The sequence below is a fragment of the Sminthopsis crassicaudata genome, chromosome 5 (assembly GCF_048593235.1).
Source record: "Sminthopsis crassicaudata isolate SCR6 chromosome 5, ASM4859323v1, whole genome shotgun sequence".
NCBI lineage: Eukaryota > Metazoa > Chordata > Mammalia > Dasyuromorphia > Dasyuridae > Sminthopsis > Sminthopsis crassicaudata.
Genome location: NC_133621.1, coordinates 296,717,840 through 296,733,780, shown reverse-complemented (window position 1 = coordinate 296,733,780; position 15,941 = coordinate 296,717,840). Strand labels below are relative to the sequence as shown.

At 61.4% G+C, this 15,941-nt stretch overlaps 1 protein-coding gene across 2 annotated transcripts; it reads right to left on the bottom strand.

Annotated features, from left to right (window-relative positions):
• Positions 1-680: 680 nt before the first annotated feature.
• On the bottom strand, positions 681-14,331 carry MCM5 (minichromosome maintenance complex component 5). 2 transcript variants are annotated; one of them, XM_074271528.1, is made up of 17 exons: positions 14,196-14,331; positions 13,712-13,895; positions 12,442-12,568; positions 12,237-12,365; positions 10,621-10,793; positions 10,344-10,499; positions 9,770-9,936; positions 8,064-8,235; positions 7,659-7,770; positions 5,681-5,824; positions 4,340-4,405; positions 4,038-4,214; positions 3,142-3,254; positions 2,912-3,040; positions 2,262-2,404; positions 1,636-1,763; positions 681-980 (listed from the first exon to the last, which is right to left on the bottom strand). In XM_074271528.1, the coding sequence occupies exons 1-17, from the start codon at positions 14,314-14,316 to the stop codon at positions 879-881; spliced, it is 2,343 nt and encodes a 780-aa protein (XP_074127629.1). In that variant the 5' UTR covers positions 14,317-14,331; the 3' UTR covers positions 681-878. The 2 variants fall into 2 exon arrangements, with proteins under 2 accessions (XP_074127629.1, XP_074127628.1); XM_074271527.1 differs by having other exon boundaries at positions 14,157-14,208.
• Positions 14,332-15,941: the final 1,610 nt, after the last annotated feature.

The following is a 15,941-nucleotide window of genomic DNA, read 5'->3' as shown; positions in this document are numbered from 1 at the left end:
GGCTGACCCCCGGATTTTCAATAGCGGTTCCAAGTCAGAAACACCGACCCCCCGGGGGGCCTGGAAGGCGGTGCCCCCAGCCCGCCTCTGGCCCCTAACGGACGCGTTAGTTCAGTCCCTGAGCTGGAGGGGATCTTAGACAAGAGTCAAGGCCCCTTCGTGAGGAGGAAGGCTGGAGATGCTTCCAGGCTGGGAAAGCCCTCCTTGGGTTTGGACAAAGCCTCCGCCTCCTCCCCCGGAGGCTTTCTGTCTGAATTACCTCCAGGAGGAGGCTGGCCTCCGCAGAGCCAGACCCCCTCCCCCCACGGTAGTGATGGCAGTAATGATGGAGGCTGGGAGCTAGGGAGGCTGGCTGCAGGCCAAAGGATAAAACGAGTGCGGGAGACTCTTCCCCCCGCCCCCCGCCAAGAGCTGATGGGAGGGGGCTCAGCTGGGGGTTTCCGGCCTAAGAGGCAGCCACACTTGCTGGCTGTGTGACCCTGGACAGTCCTGGGCCAGGGCCGGGAGTGGCAGTAGGGGGCCGAGCAGCCCTGACTGGGGAGGGGGACGCCCCAGCCTCGTTCCTGCCCGTCCAAGCGGTCCGGGAGGAAGGAGCAGGTCGGGCAGCCGAGTGCCCCCCAATGCAGGCTTTGGGTCAGCCATGGGGCGGGGCGGCTCCGGATCTCTTCCAGGAGCAGCTCTTTATTGAAGCATCATTTCTTTATTGTTCTCAAAACTTCCAAAATATGTTCCATTTTCCACTTCTACCAAACCCAACTTACAAACCCACCGGGGCAAGGGCCTCCGTCCTGGAGCCTCTACCTGCAGGAGAGGGGAGCGGGGAAAAGGCGGAAACAGCAGCAACGGGAACAGCCGAAGGGGGCGGGGTCCTGGCGCGGTCACTTGAGGCGGTAGAGCACCTTGCGCTGCAGGCGGTGCTGGATCTCGCCCCGGCGCATCATGAGCTGCAGGACCTTGTAGATGGCGTGCTCGGGGTATTTCTGGGCAGAGGAAGGCTGGGTTTAGGACGGGCAGGAAGTGGGTTCCCTTGGCACCCCTCCGCCTGCTGAGCCCCAGGGTGGGCAGTTAGGGTAGAGCAGTGGGCCCGAGTCACTGGGGCTGTTTCTGCCCCAATAACACTCCTTGGGAGCACTCTTGTGGGGGGGGAGGAGCAATGCTGGGCACACAGTAGGCACTTCATCAGTGCTGGCCATGTCACCAATGGGCAAATGGGCTCGGTTTTCCCGACTACCCTCTCTGCTATAACACGCGGCCTTGACAAGCCTTTATCAAGTGCCAACTTATGCCAGGCACTGGTTGGGCAGTGGGAAAGCGTCCCACTGCCCCTGTGCTGAATGGCGCTTTCTAGAAGCCTTGGACCGCTTCAAGTCTTCCATCCACAAGCACTTATTTAACACCGACTGCATGCTGGGTCTGGGCTCTGTGCCGGGAGAATGGGGACCCCCTCCCACAAGCTCCCCTTGAGAGCTCTCTGGGTGCTGGGACAATGGCTGTTTCCCAGATGCAGAACAAATACAAGGGAGAGGGCGCTGGGGTGGGTGGGGGGGACGGGGTAAAGAAGAAGAGTTGGGGAGAGGGGGAGAAGAAGGGGGCAGTGAGGGCAGAGCGGAGGGGCAGGGGCGGTCGGGGCGCTACCTGCTTGGTGAAATCTTGCACGATGCTGTGCTCGGAGACCTGCGAGCCGATGGCAAAGCGGCGTTTGAGCTGCTTCTCGATGCGCGTCAGCATCTCCTGGTCTTCCTGGCTGGTGAAGCCCTCCACTCCTGCCGGGGGGAAGAGAGAGGTGGGCTCCGAGTGCAGGGGGCAGGGAAGACAGGCCCACGGTCATGGAGGACCACAGCTCTCCCCCAAAAGCCCCAGACTGTCAGACAAGGCACACGGTGAGCCTTTCTGGTCCAACGCCATAGATCGGCTCAGCTCTAGGGCTGCCCGGAACCTCAGGGGCCATCTGGGACTCTGGAGGTTGTTTGTTCGGGACCTCAGGGGCTGTCTGGCCCAAAAACTGAGGCCTGGAGAGCATCCACTGGAGGGAGCAGGAGAGCGAGGCTCCCAAGTCCATGCCCCTCCGAGCCATCAGAACCCCGTCCCCCCGGGAGGCCCTTTCACAAGCCGAGGAGGCCCAGGTGCAGAGGGAAGGGATCCTGCCAGGCCTGTGGCCAGTGAGCAGCAGGGGCGGCCAGCGCCAGACACTTGCTGAGGGACCCTGGGCAAGTGCAAGGCCCTGTGGTGTCTGAGCCAAGTCCCGGGGGGCCGACCTTTACCTGACAGGGAGCCGGACAGGGCGGCATCCAGCGTGGACACCTGGAACAGCCTCAGGGCCTCCTCCACATCGGCCTCCGTGGCGAAGGGCTGCAGCTTCATCTTGCTGAGGGACTCGGAGATGCGGATGATCGCCTCCAGCTGCCTGTGGGGATGGGGAGAAGAGATCTGAGCCCCTGGGGGGTCTCCAACCAGGCAAAGCCGGCCCTGATGTGCCCTGGTGGCCCTGCTCAGCTGGATGTGGCCCGGTGCCCTTGGCCCAGTGGGACGTGCCCCTGCTCAGAGGGTGGAAGCTAGGATAGGATGAAGGCGTGGGCACGAAGAGACGCCCCAGAGGGGGCACACACAAGTCCTGGATCTGGAGCCAGGAGGCGTTCAGAAGCCAGCCGGTGCCAGCCCTCACTTTAAGGAGGAGGGGATGGTCACTCAGCTGAGGTGAGGAGACCTGGCCAGGTCATGCTGGTTTCTGGTCCAAGAAGGCTGGATGGGAGGACGGGTACAGTCCCCTCTCAGGGGCGAGGCTGCCCAGCTGGCCCCACTGGAAGTGGCCCCAGGTGGGGAAGGCGGGGTGCCTCGGCCAAGGCCCAGCCCCCTCCAGGCCAGGAGCATCCCCAGCCTCGCCCCCAGAGGCCCTCCCCCCCCCGCGGCTCACCGGACCGTGATGGGGATGCTGGAGCGGCGCTCACTCTCGCGCTCGTGCTGGCGGGCCCCGCTGCGCATCAGGATGTAGCGATTCTTCAGCTTCTCGGCAGCCCCCGCGGACAGGCGCGGCCCGCACTTCCTGTGTGGGCGAGGGGATGAGGAGTGAGAGCGGTCCGAAGGGACAGAGCCGTTCATGAGTACCCGGCACCCCCTGCCCACCCCGCCACTCCCCCCACTCACAATCGACAGTAAGCGATGAATTTCTTCAGCTTCCCCAGCTCGATTTCCCCCTCCACGGCCTCCGTCTGGGTCTGGGCGCTCACGTGCAGGGTGATGACGTGCTTGGCCAGAGTCTGGGGGCACAAGGGGACACGTGGGGGATTCACCAGCCCGACCCGAGCAGAGGGAGAGGGGGAAGGGAGTGGGGAGGATGCTGGGGGCGCAAAGGGAAAGGGATCGAGAGCGACAGGACATAGATTTTACAGCAAGATCACTGCCTTCACTGTAGCAAGAGGACACGAGGACCACTGAGTCGGAGAGCCCGCATTTGAATGCCAGCTCTGCCACGCTGGGACAAGCCCTCACCGAGCCTCAGTTTCCCCATCTGTAAAGGCTCTCTTCCACTCCCTAGTCACATGACCGCTCAGTGTCCTCATGTGGGCAGGACCAGGCAGCTTTTAGGGGATGTGCAGGTGGGAAATGCTATTAAACCCCCCCCAGAGGTGGAAAGGGATTGAAGCTGGGACTTCCCCAGTGCCTTCTCTCTCTGGATCAGGAGGGGCCGGAGGGAGGACTCAAGCCTGGCAGCTCCTCCTTTCAAGGCCGCTCTTTCTCTACTGCGCCACAGGGCATACACGCGTGTGCACACGCTACAATACACATGTACATGCAACAACACATACACGTGCACACACCACATACACGGGCACCTCCCTATCTCACAGCAGGCGGGGCTGAGGCTCAGAGGGGACATCGGAGGGTCTCTCTGGACCAGGGATCAGCCGGGTCTCCGAGGCCCGAGGGCAGGCAGTCTGTGGCAGCTCTAAAACACTGGCTCCCAACAGCCCCCCAGAGGGGCCTGGCAGATAGTGAGCTGCCCCTCCCCAAGTGTTCCGGGATAGAGCTGCCCCCCATACCATGTCTCTCTCTTCATTGTGCTCATCCTTGACGATGAAGATCATGTCAAAGCGGGACAAGATGGTGGGCATGAAGTCAATGTTGTCCTCGCCTTTGGTCTCGTCCCAGCGGCCGAAGACGGAGTTGGCGGCGGCCAGCACGGAGCAGCGGGAGTTAAGGGTGGTGGTGATGCCGGCCTGGGCGGGTCAGGGAGTCAGTGGGGTGGGCCTGGGGGCGGGACCAGCCCCCACCCCGCCCCACCTCACCCCCCAGCCAACCATCCTGGACCACCCCTTCCCCACCTCCCACCAACCCCGCCCACCTTGGCAATGGAGATGGTCTGCTGCTCCATGGCCTCGTGGATGGCCACTCGGTCATCTTCCCGCATCTGTTCAGGGGAGGGATCGGCTAAGGCCCGGCCCGCTCCAAACCCCCCATTGAGGCCCGTGCCCACGGGAAAGGGCTACATGTGAGTCAAAGGCCTCGGGCTCCCCTGTGGGGAGCAAGTCCCATGTGACCCCTCAAACTGAGGTCCGGAGAGGCTGAAGGATGAAGCCAGAGTGGGGGGGAACCTATGACCCGTGACCAGTGATTCAAGCATCTGCCCAGTAATCAGAGAAGGGTAAAGGGAGAGGAAGGAACAGGAAGGGGAAGAGGGAAGGGGAAGGAGGAGAAGATGGATGGATGGATGGATGGATGGATGGATGGATGGATGGATGGATGGAAGGATAGATAGATAGACGGATAGATGGATGGATGGATAGATGGATGGATGGATGGACAGGCAGACAGATGGACAGATGGATAGATGGATGCATAGATGGATAGAAGGATAAACAGGCAGGCAAGCAGACAGATGGATGGATGGATAGAAAGATGGAGAGACAGTTGGATAGACAGACAAATGGATGAATAGACACAGATGGATAGACGGATGGATAGATGGATGGATGGATAGATAAATGGATATAGATGGATGGATAGATAGTTGGATAGACAGACAGATGGATAGATAGATGGATGGACATACATATGAATAAATTGACAGACAGATGGCCGGATAGATAAATGGATGGATGGATGGATGGATGGTTGGGTGGACAGACAGGCAGACAGATGGATAGATGGGTAGACAGATGGATTGATGGACAGATGGATGGATGGATGGATGGATAGAAAGATGGAGAGACAGCTGGATGGATAAACAGACAAATGGATGAATAGACAGATGGCTAGATGGATGGATGGATGGATGGATGGATGGATGGATGGGCAGATGGATGGATAGTTGGACAGACAGACAGATGTATAGATTGACAAACAGATGGATAGATGAATGGATAAGTAGATGATGAATAGATGGATGGATAGACAGATGGATGAATAAATAGATGGATAGACGGATGGAAGGATAGACAGATAAAGAATGGATAGATGGACAGATAGATGAACAGATAAAGGGATAAAGAGACCGAGAGATAGATGGATGATTGACAGGAATAGATGGTGCATAAACAAATAGTGCTTAAGGAGAGATAGGTGGTAACAAGAGGGCCACCTCCCTTTATCTTCACCCCCACTAAACTGGGCCACTTAAGAGCAGGCACCCCCCCCAGTGCCCATGGCCACCCCCCAGTCCTGACCCAGCCCTGGCGGTCCTCACCTTGTCAAACTCATCGATACACACTACGCCACCATCGGCCAGGACCATGGCTCCTCCTTCCATGATGAAGTTGCGGGAGGACGGGTCCCTCATCACGGAGGCCGTGAGGCCGGCCGCACTGCTCCCCTTTCCAGAGGTGTAGACCTAGGAGACAGAGGGAGGGAGGCCTTGAAGAGAGAGAGCCCCAAAGTGCTGAGACTTTCCCAAACTGGAGGCAGGGAAGGAATGGAAGACCCCCAAGTTCCTTGGGCGTGTCCTGGACCCCTTCTAGAATTCTGCTTTGACGTAAAGTTATCTGTGTGGGAAAGCCTCATCCTTTTTTTCCATCCAAGTTCACCAATCTCCTGAAATCTCTCCTGCACCCACAGACCCTTGCATGCTCCCAGGACTGGGGTTTCTCTCTGGGAGAAGAGAAGGGGTACTTGGAGAAACATGGGACAAACACAAACTAGACAGAACAATTAAAACTTTTGTTAAAACATGATAAAGTAAATCCTCGAAGGACCACGGTGAAGGTTCCTTGCTGAATTTACTGCTTTCTATAAATTTAAAAAGAAAAGTGAGCTGTACATCCCTGAGATTCAGTCTCAGGAACAATCCTGCTTTTCACTCAACTGCATTTATTGGAAGTGGCTTCTTTTTTTTTTTTTGATATTTTATTCAATTCAGAATAAAAAACATTAAAAATTTTTTTTTCTTTTTTTAAAAGAGAGCCCTTGAACTTAAGAGGACCTGGGTGTGGGCTCTGGCCCTGCTATTGGATGCCTCAGTTTCCCCTCTCTAGTAGAGATGGTATTTCCACCTCCCATCTCACCGGGGCTTTGGGGCCTAAAAATGAAATATCCCATCCCTGAGAAGCTGGGTCCTAGAGGGGCAAGTCAGATCTCGAACTCAGATTCAGCTCCCGTACTTTTTCCTTGGCTGAATCCCAACGACTCGCTGCTGAGGCTCAAATTAGAGAATATACCCCCTCTGTGTAAACCACAAAGGGGAAGCCCTCCCTCCTTTCGCTGCGGAGGTGGGGGCCTGCGGACGTAGAATGCAGCATACAGGCAACATGAACATTTTGGTTAGTTTGGCTGAACTGTTTTTTTTTTTTCTTCTTTGTGATCTTTGTGATAAGGAGGGGAAAAAAAATCAATCCAGAAATGAAGGTGATGGGAAAAAATGTTAGTAAAGATAAGGCACGAAATTCCTGGGGGAGAAACTCCATCCACCGACACAGGGCGGCACCGCCTCGGACAGCCTTAGAGAGACGGCTTAGAGGACCGATGAAGCTATGCGCCTGAGGGCACGCAGCTGGTATCTATCGGGGACAACACTTGAATCCAGCTCTTCAGACTCCAAAGACACCGACAAATAGAAGCCTCTTGGCTGTGCCCCTCGCTGGGCGGGCCCCCTGCTGAGCATCAGCCTCCCAGTAATCCAACAATGATCCTCGGAAGCAGGAAGGGCAGTTGTAATTATGCCCATTTTAGAGACAGAAACTGAGGCCCATAGAGGGCCTCATGAAGTCAATCACACCAGGCACAGCTGGTAAGGGGAAGGAAGCGGGCAGAAGCTGAGGCTCAGTCCCAGGAAAAACTTCCTTCCAAAAGGAGAATGGGCTGCCCTGGCAGGGAGAGAGCTCTCCACAGCCGTCCAGGGGTGCCCCCGGGGCCTCGGCCTGCTCTGAGGCCTAAGGACCTGAAGGGTCTGGGTCCCGCACCCGTCCTGCTCTTTCCCCCCTCCCCCATCCCACTTCTGAGAGATGAGAGTCAGGGTTCTTCGAGGCCGAGTCCAAGCCCCAGATTTTACAGGAGCCAGAGGCCCCGAGCTCATTTCTTCCGCCAGTGTTGGAAGACCTCCAGTGATGGGGAGCTCACTACCTTCTAGCGCAGTCCCAATTCTGGGGACTCTTCCTGGAGCTCTGGTGGGAGACAACACAGACCGGCCCCCACCCCGTGACCCCCTGGGTGCCCGACCCCGCGCCACTCACCCCAATGGGGGAACACCTCTCCACGAACTTCAGAAGCTGAGACTTGGCCGTGCCGGGGTCACCCAGCATCAGGAGGTTAATGTCTCCTCGACGGGTGAGTCCGTCCGGGAGCCTGGGAGGGGAGCGAGGGGCAGATGTGTGAGGGGAGACAAGAGCTGGTGACCAGGGGCCCCCGCTCACTGAATGGGGGAGGCCAGCTCGGAACCCCACAACCGGCAGGCTCGGCAATCCACCCAGGCAGGACTAGCAAGTTGGGGAAAGCCCAGAAAGAACAGAAGCCCCCCCCCCCCCTAAACTGCCACCCCCCTGCCTGGAATACCCCAAGGCTTTGGGAACCAGATCATTTCCCACTCCAGATCCCTATCTGTCAGAAGGGACCCCAGCCCTCTCCTCGTCTCCCCTCACCTCTTGCGGGAGCCCCCAAAGAGGAGGCAGGCGATGGCCTTCTTAATGTCCATGCCCCCAAAGATGGAGGGGGCGATGCTCTTGGAAATGACCTCGTAGATGTTGGGCATGGCCGCCAGGCGCCGGAAGTCCTCCTCCTCCTGTGGGGTCACAGACCCAGCGAAGCTGCGGCCTGGGGAGGGAAAGGCCCGGGTGAGCCAGGACCTCCAAGGCCACGGGACGCTAACCCTGACCCCACCAAGTCCAGCCCCCTCATTTACAGAGAAAGAAACATCTGTCCAAGATCACTCGGGAAGCAACGGTGCCAGTGGGGACCGTGGGGACGGGATGCCCCAAACTCCTGACAGATGTAGGATCAAGGCTGCCCAAGGTCAAGTAGCCATCCAAAGCCGGGACTCAGACCCCCGCCCCGAGGCCAGCCGTCTTCCCAGCATCATCACATTCAGTGGTTCTTTCCTTCACAATCTCTGGCCACAGCCCTCCCTTCCACCCCTGGGGCTTCCCAGGCCGAAAGACTGCGGCTACCAGACCCCTATCTACACCCCTCCTCCCCAGATTAGACGGGGAGACCCGGAAAGTTGTACCTACTACACTCACAGCTTTACGTCCCATCTGCTTTGGCTGTTCTATTGTGAATATGGAAATGCCCAACTTATTTGGTGTTTTAAGTTAGAATAAACAGAATGTAAGCCCTCTGGGGGAGGGACTACTTGGCTTCTCTCTGTATCTCCAGTGTTTAGCACTGTGCCGGGCACACAGTGAGTGATTTGTAATGTCTGCTTATTCTTTCATCCATATGTCCACCCACCATCCAAACATCCATCTACCAGCCACTTACCTGTTCATGCAGGCTTCCAGCACCCATCCACCAACTGATCAATCCATCCATCCATCATCCTTCTATCTATCCATCATCCTTCCATCCATCCATCATCTTTCCATCCATCCATCCATCATCCTTCCATCTATCAATCATCCTTCTACTTATCCATCATCTTCCATCCATCCATCCATCATCCTTCCATCCATCCATCATCCTTCCATCCATCCACCAACTGATCAATCCATCCATCTACCAACCTTCCATCCATCCATCATCCATCCATCCATCATCGTTCCATCCATCCATCATCCTTCCATCCATCCATCATCCTTCCATCCATCCATCCATCATCCTTCCATCCATCCATCATCCTTCTACTTATCCATCATCTTCCATCCATCCATCATCCTTCCATCCATCCATCATCTTTCCATCCATCCATCATCCTTCCATCCATCCATCATCCTTCTACTTATCCATCATCTTCCATCCATCCAGGCATCCATCATCCTTTTATCTATCCATTATCCATGCTCCATCCTTCTGTCCATCCACATACCCATCTATCACCATCTACCCATCCGTGTCCACAACCACTGCCCTAGCCCAGGCCCTAATTAAGTCACAGCCGGACGCTCACAACAGCCGCCCGCCTCTTCCCTGACTCTTTCCCACGTCTATCTCAATCTGCTCTAGGGGATAAACCTCCGAAAGGCCCTGATTTACATCAGTGACGGTGTACAGGACTGGGAGTTGATGGACGTGGGTCTGCATCCTAGGAGACCCTGAACCGGGGCCTTCCCCTCCCCGGGCCTCGGAGGCAGCCGGTGCCAGCCCCCGATGCTACGCCCCCCGGTGGGACGTCACCTTACAGCCAGCTCACCCGAACCATCGGTGTCCACCTGGATGCCCAGGACGCGGATGTAGGAGCTGCGGATGCCCACCCCCACCCGGTCCCGGCCCTTGGCCGAGTTCATGCCGTACTTCTTGATGGAATAGATGCCCATGATGGTGACTCGATTGCCAGGAACGACCTTGTCACACAGGTACCTGGAAGAGAGGAAGGCGGGCAGGAGACGCAGTTAAAATCTGGCCCGTGGAGGGCTGTGGCAGACAGAGCTTCTCCCACGCGCTCTGGATCGGGAGGTGCTTCCTCTTCCCTAAGAGAAGGCACTGGACAAGATGACCCTCAGGGTCCTTCCCGTTCGATCCCAGAGGTCACAAAGCCAGGCCGAGGCCCTCAGCTATCAATCGACACCACCCGTGGGCCGGACGCTGGAGATGCTGGAGACGCAGGAGACGCAAAGAGGAACGCCACAGTTCCCGCCCTTGGCAGTGTACCGTCCTCAGGAGCCCCAACATATACTTAGGGCTACAAGCGCCCCCCATCCCGACAGGCCCAGATCCCGGCCACGGGGCTCCAGGCGCCCCCGCTGCAGCCCTCCCCGAGCCCTCACCTGTCACAGTACAGCTGCATGTGCCGGGGCATCTCTCCGTGGGGCACGGCGTCCGGGCACTCCTGGAGCTTCAGGGTCTGGAAGTCCACACACTTGCACTTGTCGGGCATGATGAAGTAGGGGTCCAAGGGGCACTTGGGGCGGCCGGCCTGATCCCTAGAGCGTCGGGGCAGGGGGCGGGACGGTCAGGATCCACCACCAACAGCGCGGCCCGGGCAAGCCCCCCCCAGAGGAGCCCCCGCTCCAGCCCGCAATGCCCAGGGGCCCGGGTCCTCACGTGGTGCACTTCCTGGGCAGAGCGTAGCCCTCCAGGCCCGGGCGCACGCTGATGTTGTTGATGGTGTTACGGCAGCTGCGGCACTGGATGGCGATGCGCGTGGCCTTGGAGCGCACGGCCGTGGCCGCGATGATGATCCCCGGGATCTTCACCAGGTGGGACATCATGTCCGACTGGGCGAGAAGGGGGCGGGGTTAGGCGGGACCGAGCCTCCCAGAACAGAGATTCTGGGCCAGAAGCTGCCTGGGCGGCCCAAGCCTTCAGAGCGGGAGGAGGGAGAGCGGGAGGGAGGGAGAGGGGAGGGAAGAGAGAGGAGAGAGAGGAGGGAGGGAGGAGGGAGGAGAGAGGGAAGGAAAGAGGAGAGGGAGAGGAGGAGGGAGGGAGGAGGAAGGGGGAGGGAGGGAGGAGGGGTGAGGGATGGAGGGAGGGAGGCAGGGAGGAGGGAAGGAGGGAAGAAGGAGGGAAGGAGGAGGGAGGGAGGAGGGAGGGAAAGAAGAGGAAGGGAGGAGGGAGGAGAGGGAGAGGAGGGAAGGGGGGGGAGGGAGGGAGGGAGGGAGGGAGGAAGGGAGGAAGGAAGGGAGGGGGGGAGAGGGAGAGAGGGGGGAGGGAGAGAGCGAGGGGGGAGAGAGGGAGGCGGGGGATGTGCCCACCCCCCTGCTCCCACTTTGGATCCAGCCTGCAGGAAGCGCCCGGGCGGGCACGGAGAGCCAAGTCCAGGTCCTGCCTGACCCGACACCGAGCATCTCAGACCCTCGGGCCACGGAGCCGAGCCATGGCCGGACCAGGCCCCTGTACGAGTTCGCAGACAAGGGGTCGTGCGTCCCCTCGTTGGTCCCTCGTTGGTCCCTCGTTGGTCCCTCGGGCAGCCTGGCCACATCTGGCTCCGCCTTCTGGAGGTCCGGAGCAGGCTCAGCTCCCACATCCGGCCGCGCTCTCTCCCACGTGACGATCCAGGCCCCCTTCCCAGAGGAGTACACTGCGGCTCACATAATGTGAGGACTTTAAAGTGCGTGTGAAGGAGGTCCGAGTAAGCGACTAAGCCCCAGCCGAATGGAGGGGGCGCCCCGCTCCCCGAAGCAGCCAGTCATCGGGCGTCAGTGAGAGAGCTCACCGCCCCAGGAAGCGAGGCGGCCTCGGACACACCAGCGGCGTGACCCCGCGAGCCCCTCTCTGTTTCCTCCTCTGCCCGTGGGAATGACCGTGGCACGGTCTGCTCGGGGCACGGTGAAGACCAGACACGCAGCAGCGCGGGGCCTGGACACAGTAGGCACTTAATAAGTGCTCCTTTCCTCCTCCTCCCCGACCGTGGATCCCTGGGGTCAGACACCTCACACTGACTGAAGTCTGCCTGAGGCGGCGGCGCTAACTTCAATCAAAACTGACACTGAGTTTGAGCTTTGGAAGTGATTCCTTGAGATGGAATAAGCATTTATTAATCCCCTGCTGTGTACTCTGCCCTTCCAGCCCAGGGATCCCACCTCTGCACAGGGGGTGGAGCAGAGGAGCAGGAAAGACCCAGTGCTCCCTCCAGGAGTTCCCTCCCTGGGCCTCTATCCCCCCCCATCTCTGCCCGCTAACCCCCCAGAGAGATGCCCCACAGCCCGGCCCCCGCTCACCTTCAGGCTCCGGATGTTGGCGGGGCTGGCATCGGACTTCAGCACGACCTGGACGTCCTGCAGGGCCTCCTCCCCCTCGGGCCGCGGCCGGGTCACCTCGTCCGCCACCTCCTTGGCCGCCTCCTCCAGCTGAGAAGGGGGGACAGGAGGCGGTGAGGGCGGGCCCCGCGGGGGAGGGGGCGCCCCGGGGAGCGGCGGGCCTTACCAGCTTCAGGTGCTCGGCCGGCTGCTTGTACAGGGAGTCGGCCAGGTCCTCGTCGAAGCTCGCCAGGTCCTCCATCTCCACCTCGATCCAGTACTGGCCCAGGTTGTAATGGCGCTTGAGCTCATCTCTGAGACACACACGGCAGGGGACTCAGGGCTGGAAGCCACCGGAGGGACCCAAAGCCCCCTCCTGGCGGACACCCCGTTCTAGGCTCCCTCCCAGCCCTGACAGCCCCATTCTAGGCTCCCTCCTGACAACTCCCGTTCTAGGCTCCCTCCCAGCCCCCACATCTCCCATTCTAGGGTCCCTGCTGACAACTCCCATTCTAGGCTCCCTCCCAGCCCTGACATCCCCCGTTCTAGGCTCCCTCCCAGCTCTGATATCCCCGTTCTAGGCTCCCTCCCAGCCCTGACAGCCCCATTCTAGGCTCCCTCCTGACAACTCCCATTCTAGGCTCCCTCCCAGCCCCCACATCTCCCATTCTAGGGTCCCTGCTGACAACTCCCATTCTAGGCTCCCTCCCAGCCCTGACATCCCCCGTTCTAGGCTCCCTCCCAGCTCTGATATCCCCGTTCTAGGCTCCCTTCCGGCCCTGACATCCCCCATTCTAGGCTCCCTTCCAGCCCTGACATCCCCTGTTCTAGGCTCCCTTCCGGCCCTGACATCCCCCATTCTAGGCTCCCTTCCAGCCCTGACATCCCCTGTTCTAGGCTCCCTTCCGGCCCTGACATCCCCTGTTCTAGGCTCCCTTCCGGCCCTGACATCCCCTGTTCTAGGCTCCCTTCCGGCCCTGACATCCCCTGTTCTAGACTCCCTTCCGGCCCCGACACCCCCGGTTCTAGGCTCCCTCTTGGCCCCGACACCTCCCATTCTAGGCTCCCTCCTGGCCCCCACATTTCCTGTTCTAGGCTCCCTCCAGGCCCCGACACCCCCATTCTAGGCTCCTTTCCGGTCCCAACACCCCCGTTCTAGGCTCCCTTCCGGCCCAGACATCCTCCATTCCAGGCTCCCTCCCAGCCCGACACCCCCGTTCTAGACTCCCTCCCGACTCTGACATCCCCTGTTCTAAGCTCCCTTCCGGCCCTGACATCCCCTGTTCTAGGCTCCCTTCCGGCCCTGACATCCCCCGTTCTAGGCTCCCTCCCAGCTCTGACATCCCCCGTTCTAGGCTCCCTTCCGGCCCTGACATCCCCCGTTCTAGGCTCCCTCCCGGCTCTAACACCCCCCTCAGTCTGCCCCCCCCCCCCTCGGCACTGCAGGCCGCACGCACCTGTACTTGAAGGTGAAGCCGGTGCGGTCGGTGCCCACGCGGTACTGGCGCAGGAACTCCTTGAAGCGCTTCTGCAGCTGGGACTTGCGGGCCTGGCCCTCCTCGGCCCCGGGGTCCCCCCCGAAGCTGTCGCTGTAGAAGATCCCGGGGTCATCGAAGCCGGACATGACTGAGGCTGCAGAGGCTGGGCGGGAGGGGAGCGCAGTCACGTGGGGCCGCCCTCCGCAGGCCCCGCCCCCCGGGACCCCCGAGTACTCCCTCTCCCTTGGGCCCCCCACCCCCGCCCCGCACCCAGCCCCCGGCACTGGCCCCGCCCCCAGGACGCCAGCCTCTCCCAGTCTCTCCCCACCCCGGCCCACCGGGCTCCCGCGGCCCCCTCCGAGCCCCCCAAATTTCCCACCGAGCCCCACCCCGAGTCCTCCACCTTTGGCCCTACGACCCCTACCAGCGCCCCCCCACCTCCCGCCGGCTAAAGCCACGCTACCTGCACCGCGGAACCCGGGCGGCTGGAGGAGTTTCGCGGGAAAAAAACAGACTCCGGACGTTCGGTCGCCGGGGAGAGGAGCCACCCCATTGGCTCTCCCTGGGACGCCGAGCCTCGCCATTGGCTGGTAATTGTATCCGCCCATACGGCTCCGCTCTCCTCCGCGCAGGCGCAGTCGGGACAGGAAGCGCATTGGCCCGCGCAGGTAGACGTCACGGCCGCGCCCCGCCCCGCCGGCCCCATTTTGTGGGCCCGGGAAAGTTTGGCGGGAAACTGCCGGGACTGTGGAAGAGGCCGGGACGTCTGGGACGTAACGGAAATGGCGGAGGGGGCGGGGCGCCAGCTTGGAGGACAGGCTTCGCCGGGAGGGGCGTGGTCGGAGGCGGGCCCGGGGAGGGGCCTGGGCGGGGAAACAGACAGAGCAACCCTGTGCCCCTTCCCCCATAATCATAATTAACATCAATTAATGTCCACGAAAATAACCGAGGAGGCCGGGTCCCAGGTCCCAGGTCCCAGCCCGGCCCCCCTTAGGAGGCCGGGTCCCAGGTCCCAGCCCGGCCCCCCTGAGGAGGCCGGGTCCCAGGTCCCAGGTCCCAGGTCCCAGCCCGGCCCCCCTGAGGAGGCCGGGTCCCAGGTCCCAGCCCGGCCCCCCTTAGGAGGCCGGGTCCCAGGTCCCAGCCCGACCCCGCTGAGGAGGCCGGGTCCCAGGTCCCAGGTCCCAGGTCCCAGCCCGGCCCCCCTGAGGAGGCCGGAGCCCAGGTCCCAGGTCCCAGCCCGGCCCCCCTGAGGAGTCCAGGTCCCAGGTCCCAGCCCGGCCCCCCTGAGGAGGCCGGGTCCCAGGTCCCAGCCCGACCTCGCTGAGGAGGCCGGAGCCCAGGTCCCAGGTCCCAGCCCGGCCCCGCTGAGGAGTCCAGGTCCCAGGTCCCAGGTCCCAGCCCGGCCCCCCTGAGGAGGCCGGAGCCCAGGTCCCAGGTCCCAGCCCGGCCCCCCCGAGGAGGCCGGGTCCCAGGTCCCAGGTCCCAGCCCGGCCCCCCTGAGGAGGCCGGAGCCCAGGTCCCAAGTCCCAGCCCGGCCCCCCCGAGGAGGCCGGGTCCCAGGTCCCAGGTCCCAGCCCGGCCCCCCTTAGGAGGCCGGGTCCCAGGTCCCAGCCCGGCCCCCCTGAGGAGGCCGGGTCCCAGGTCCCAGCCCGGCCCCCCTGAGCAGGCCGGGGGCCCAGGTCCCAGGTCCCAGCCCGGCCCCCCTGAGGAGGCCGGAGCCCAGGTCCCAGCCCGGCCCCCCTGAGGAGGCCGGAGCCCAGGTCCCAGGTCCCAGCCCGGCCCCCCTGAGGAGGCCGGGTCCCAGGTCCCAGCCCGGCCCCCCTGAGGAGGCCGGGTCCCAGGTCCCAGCCCGGCCCCCCTTAGGAGGCCGGGTTCCAGGTCCCAGCCCGGCCCCCCTGAGGAGGCCGGGTCCCAGGTCCCAGCCCGGCCCCCCTGAGCAGGCCGGGGGCCCAGGTCCCAGGTCCCAGCCCGGCCCCCCTGAGGAGGCCGGAGCCCAGGTCCCAGCCCGGCCCCCCTGAGGAGGCCGGAGCCCAGGTCCCAGCCCGGCCCCCCTGAGGAGGCCGGGTCCCAGGTCCCAGATTTGCCTCAGTTCTTTGAGGCCCTCGGCCCTCTGGGCGACCCCTCGTTAACCATGAGGTCACTGAGATTGGGCCTCAGGAGATCAGAGGAGGATTGTAACTCAGGTTGGGTATCTATTCCCCTGGATAGA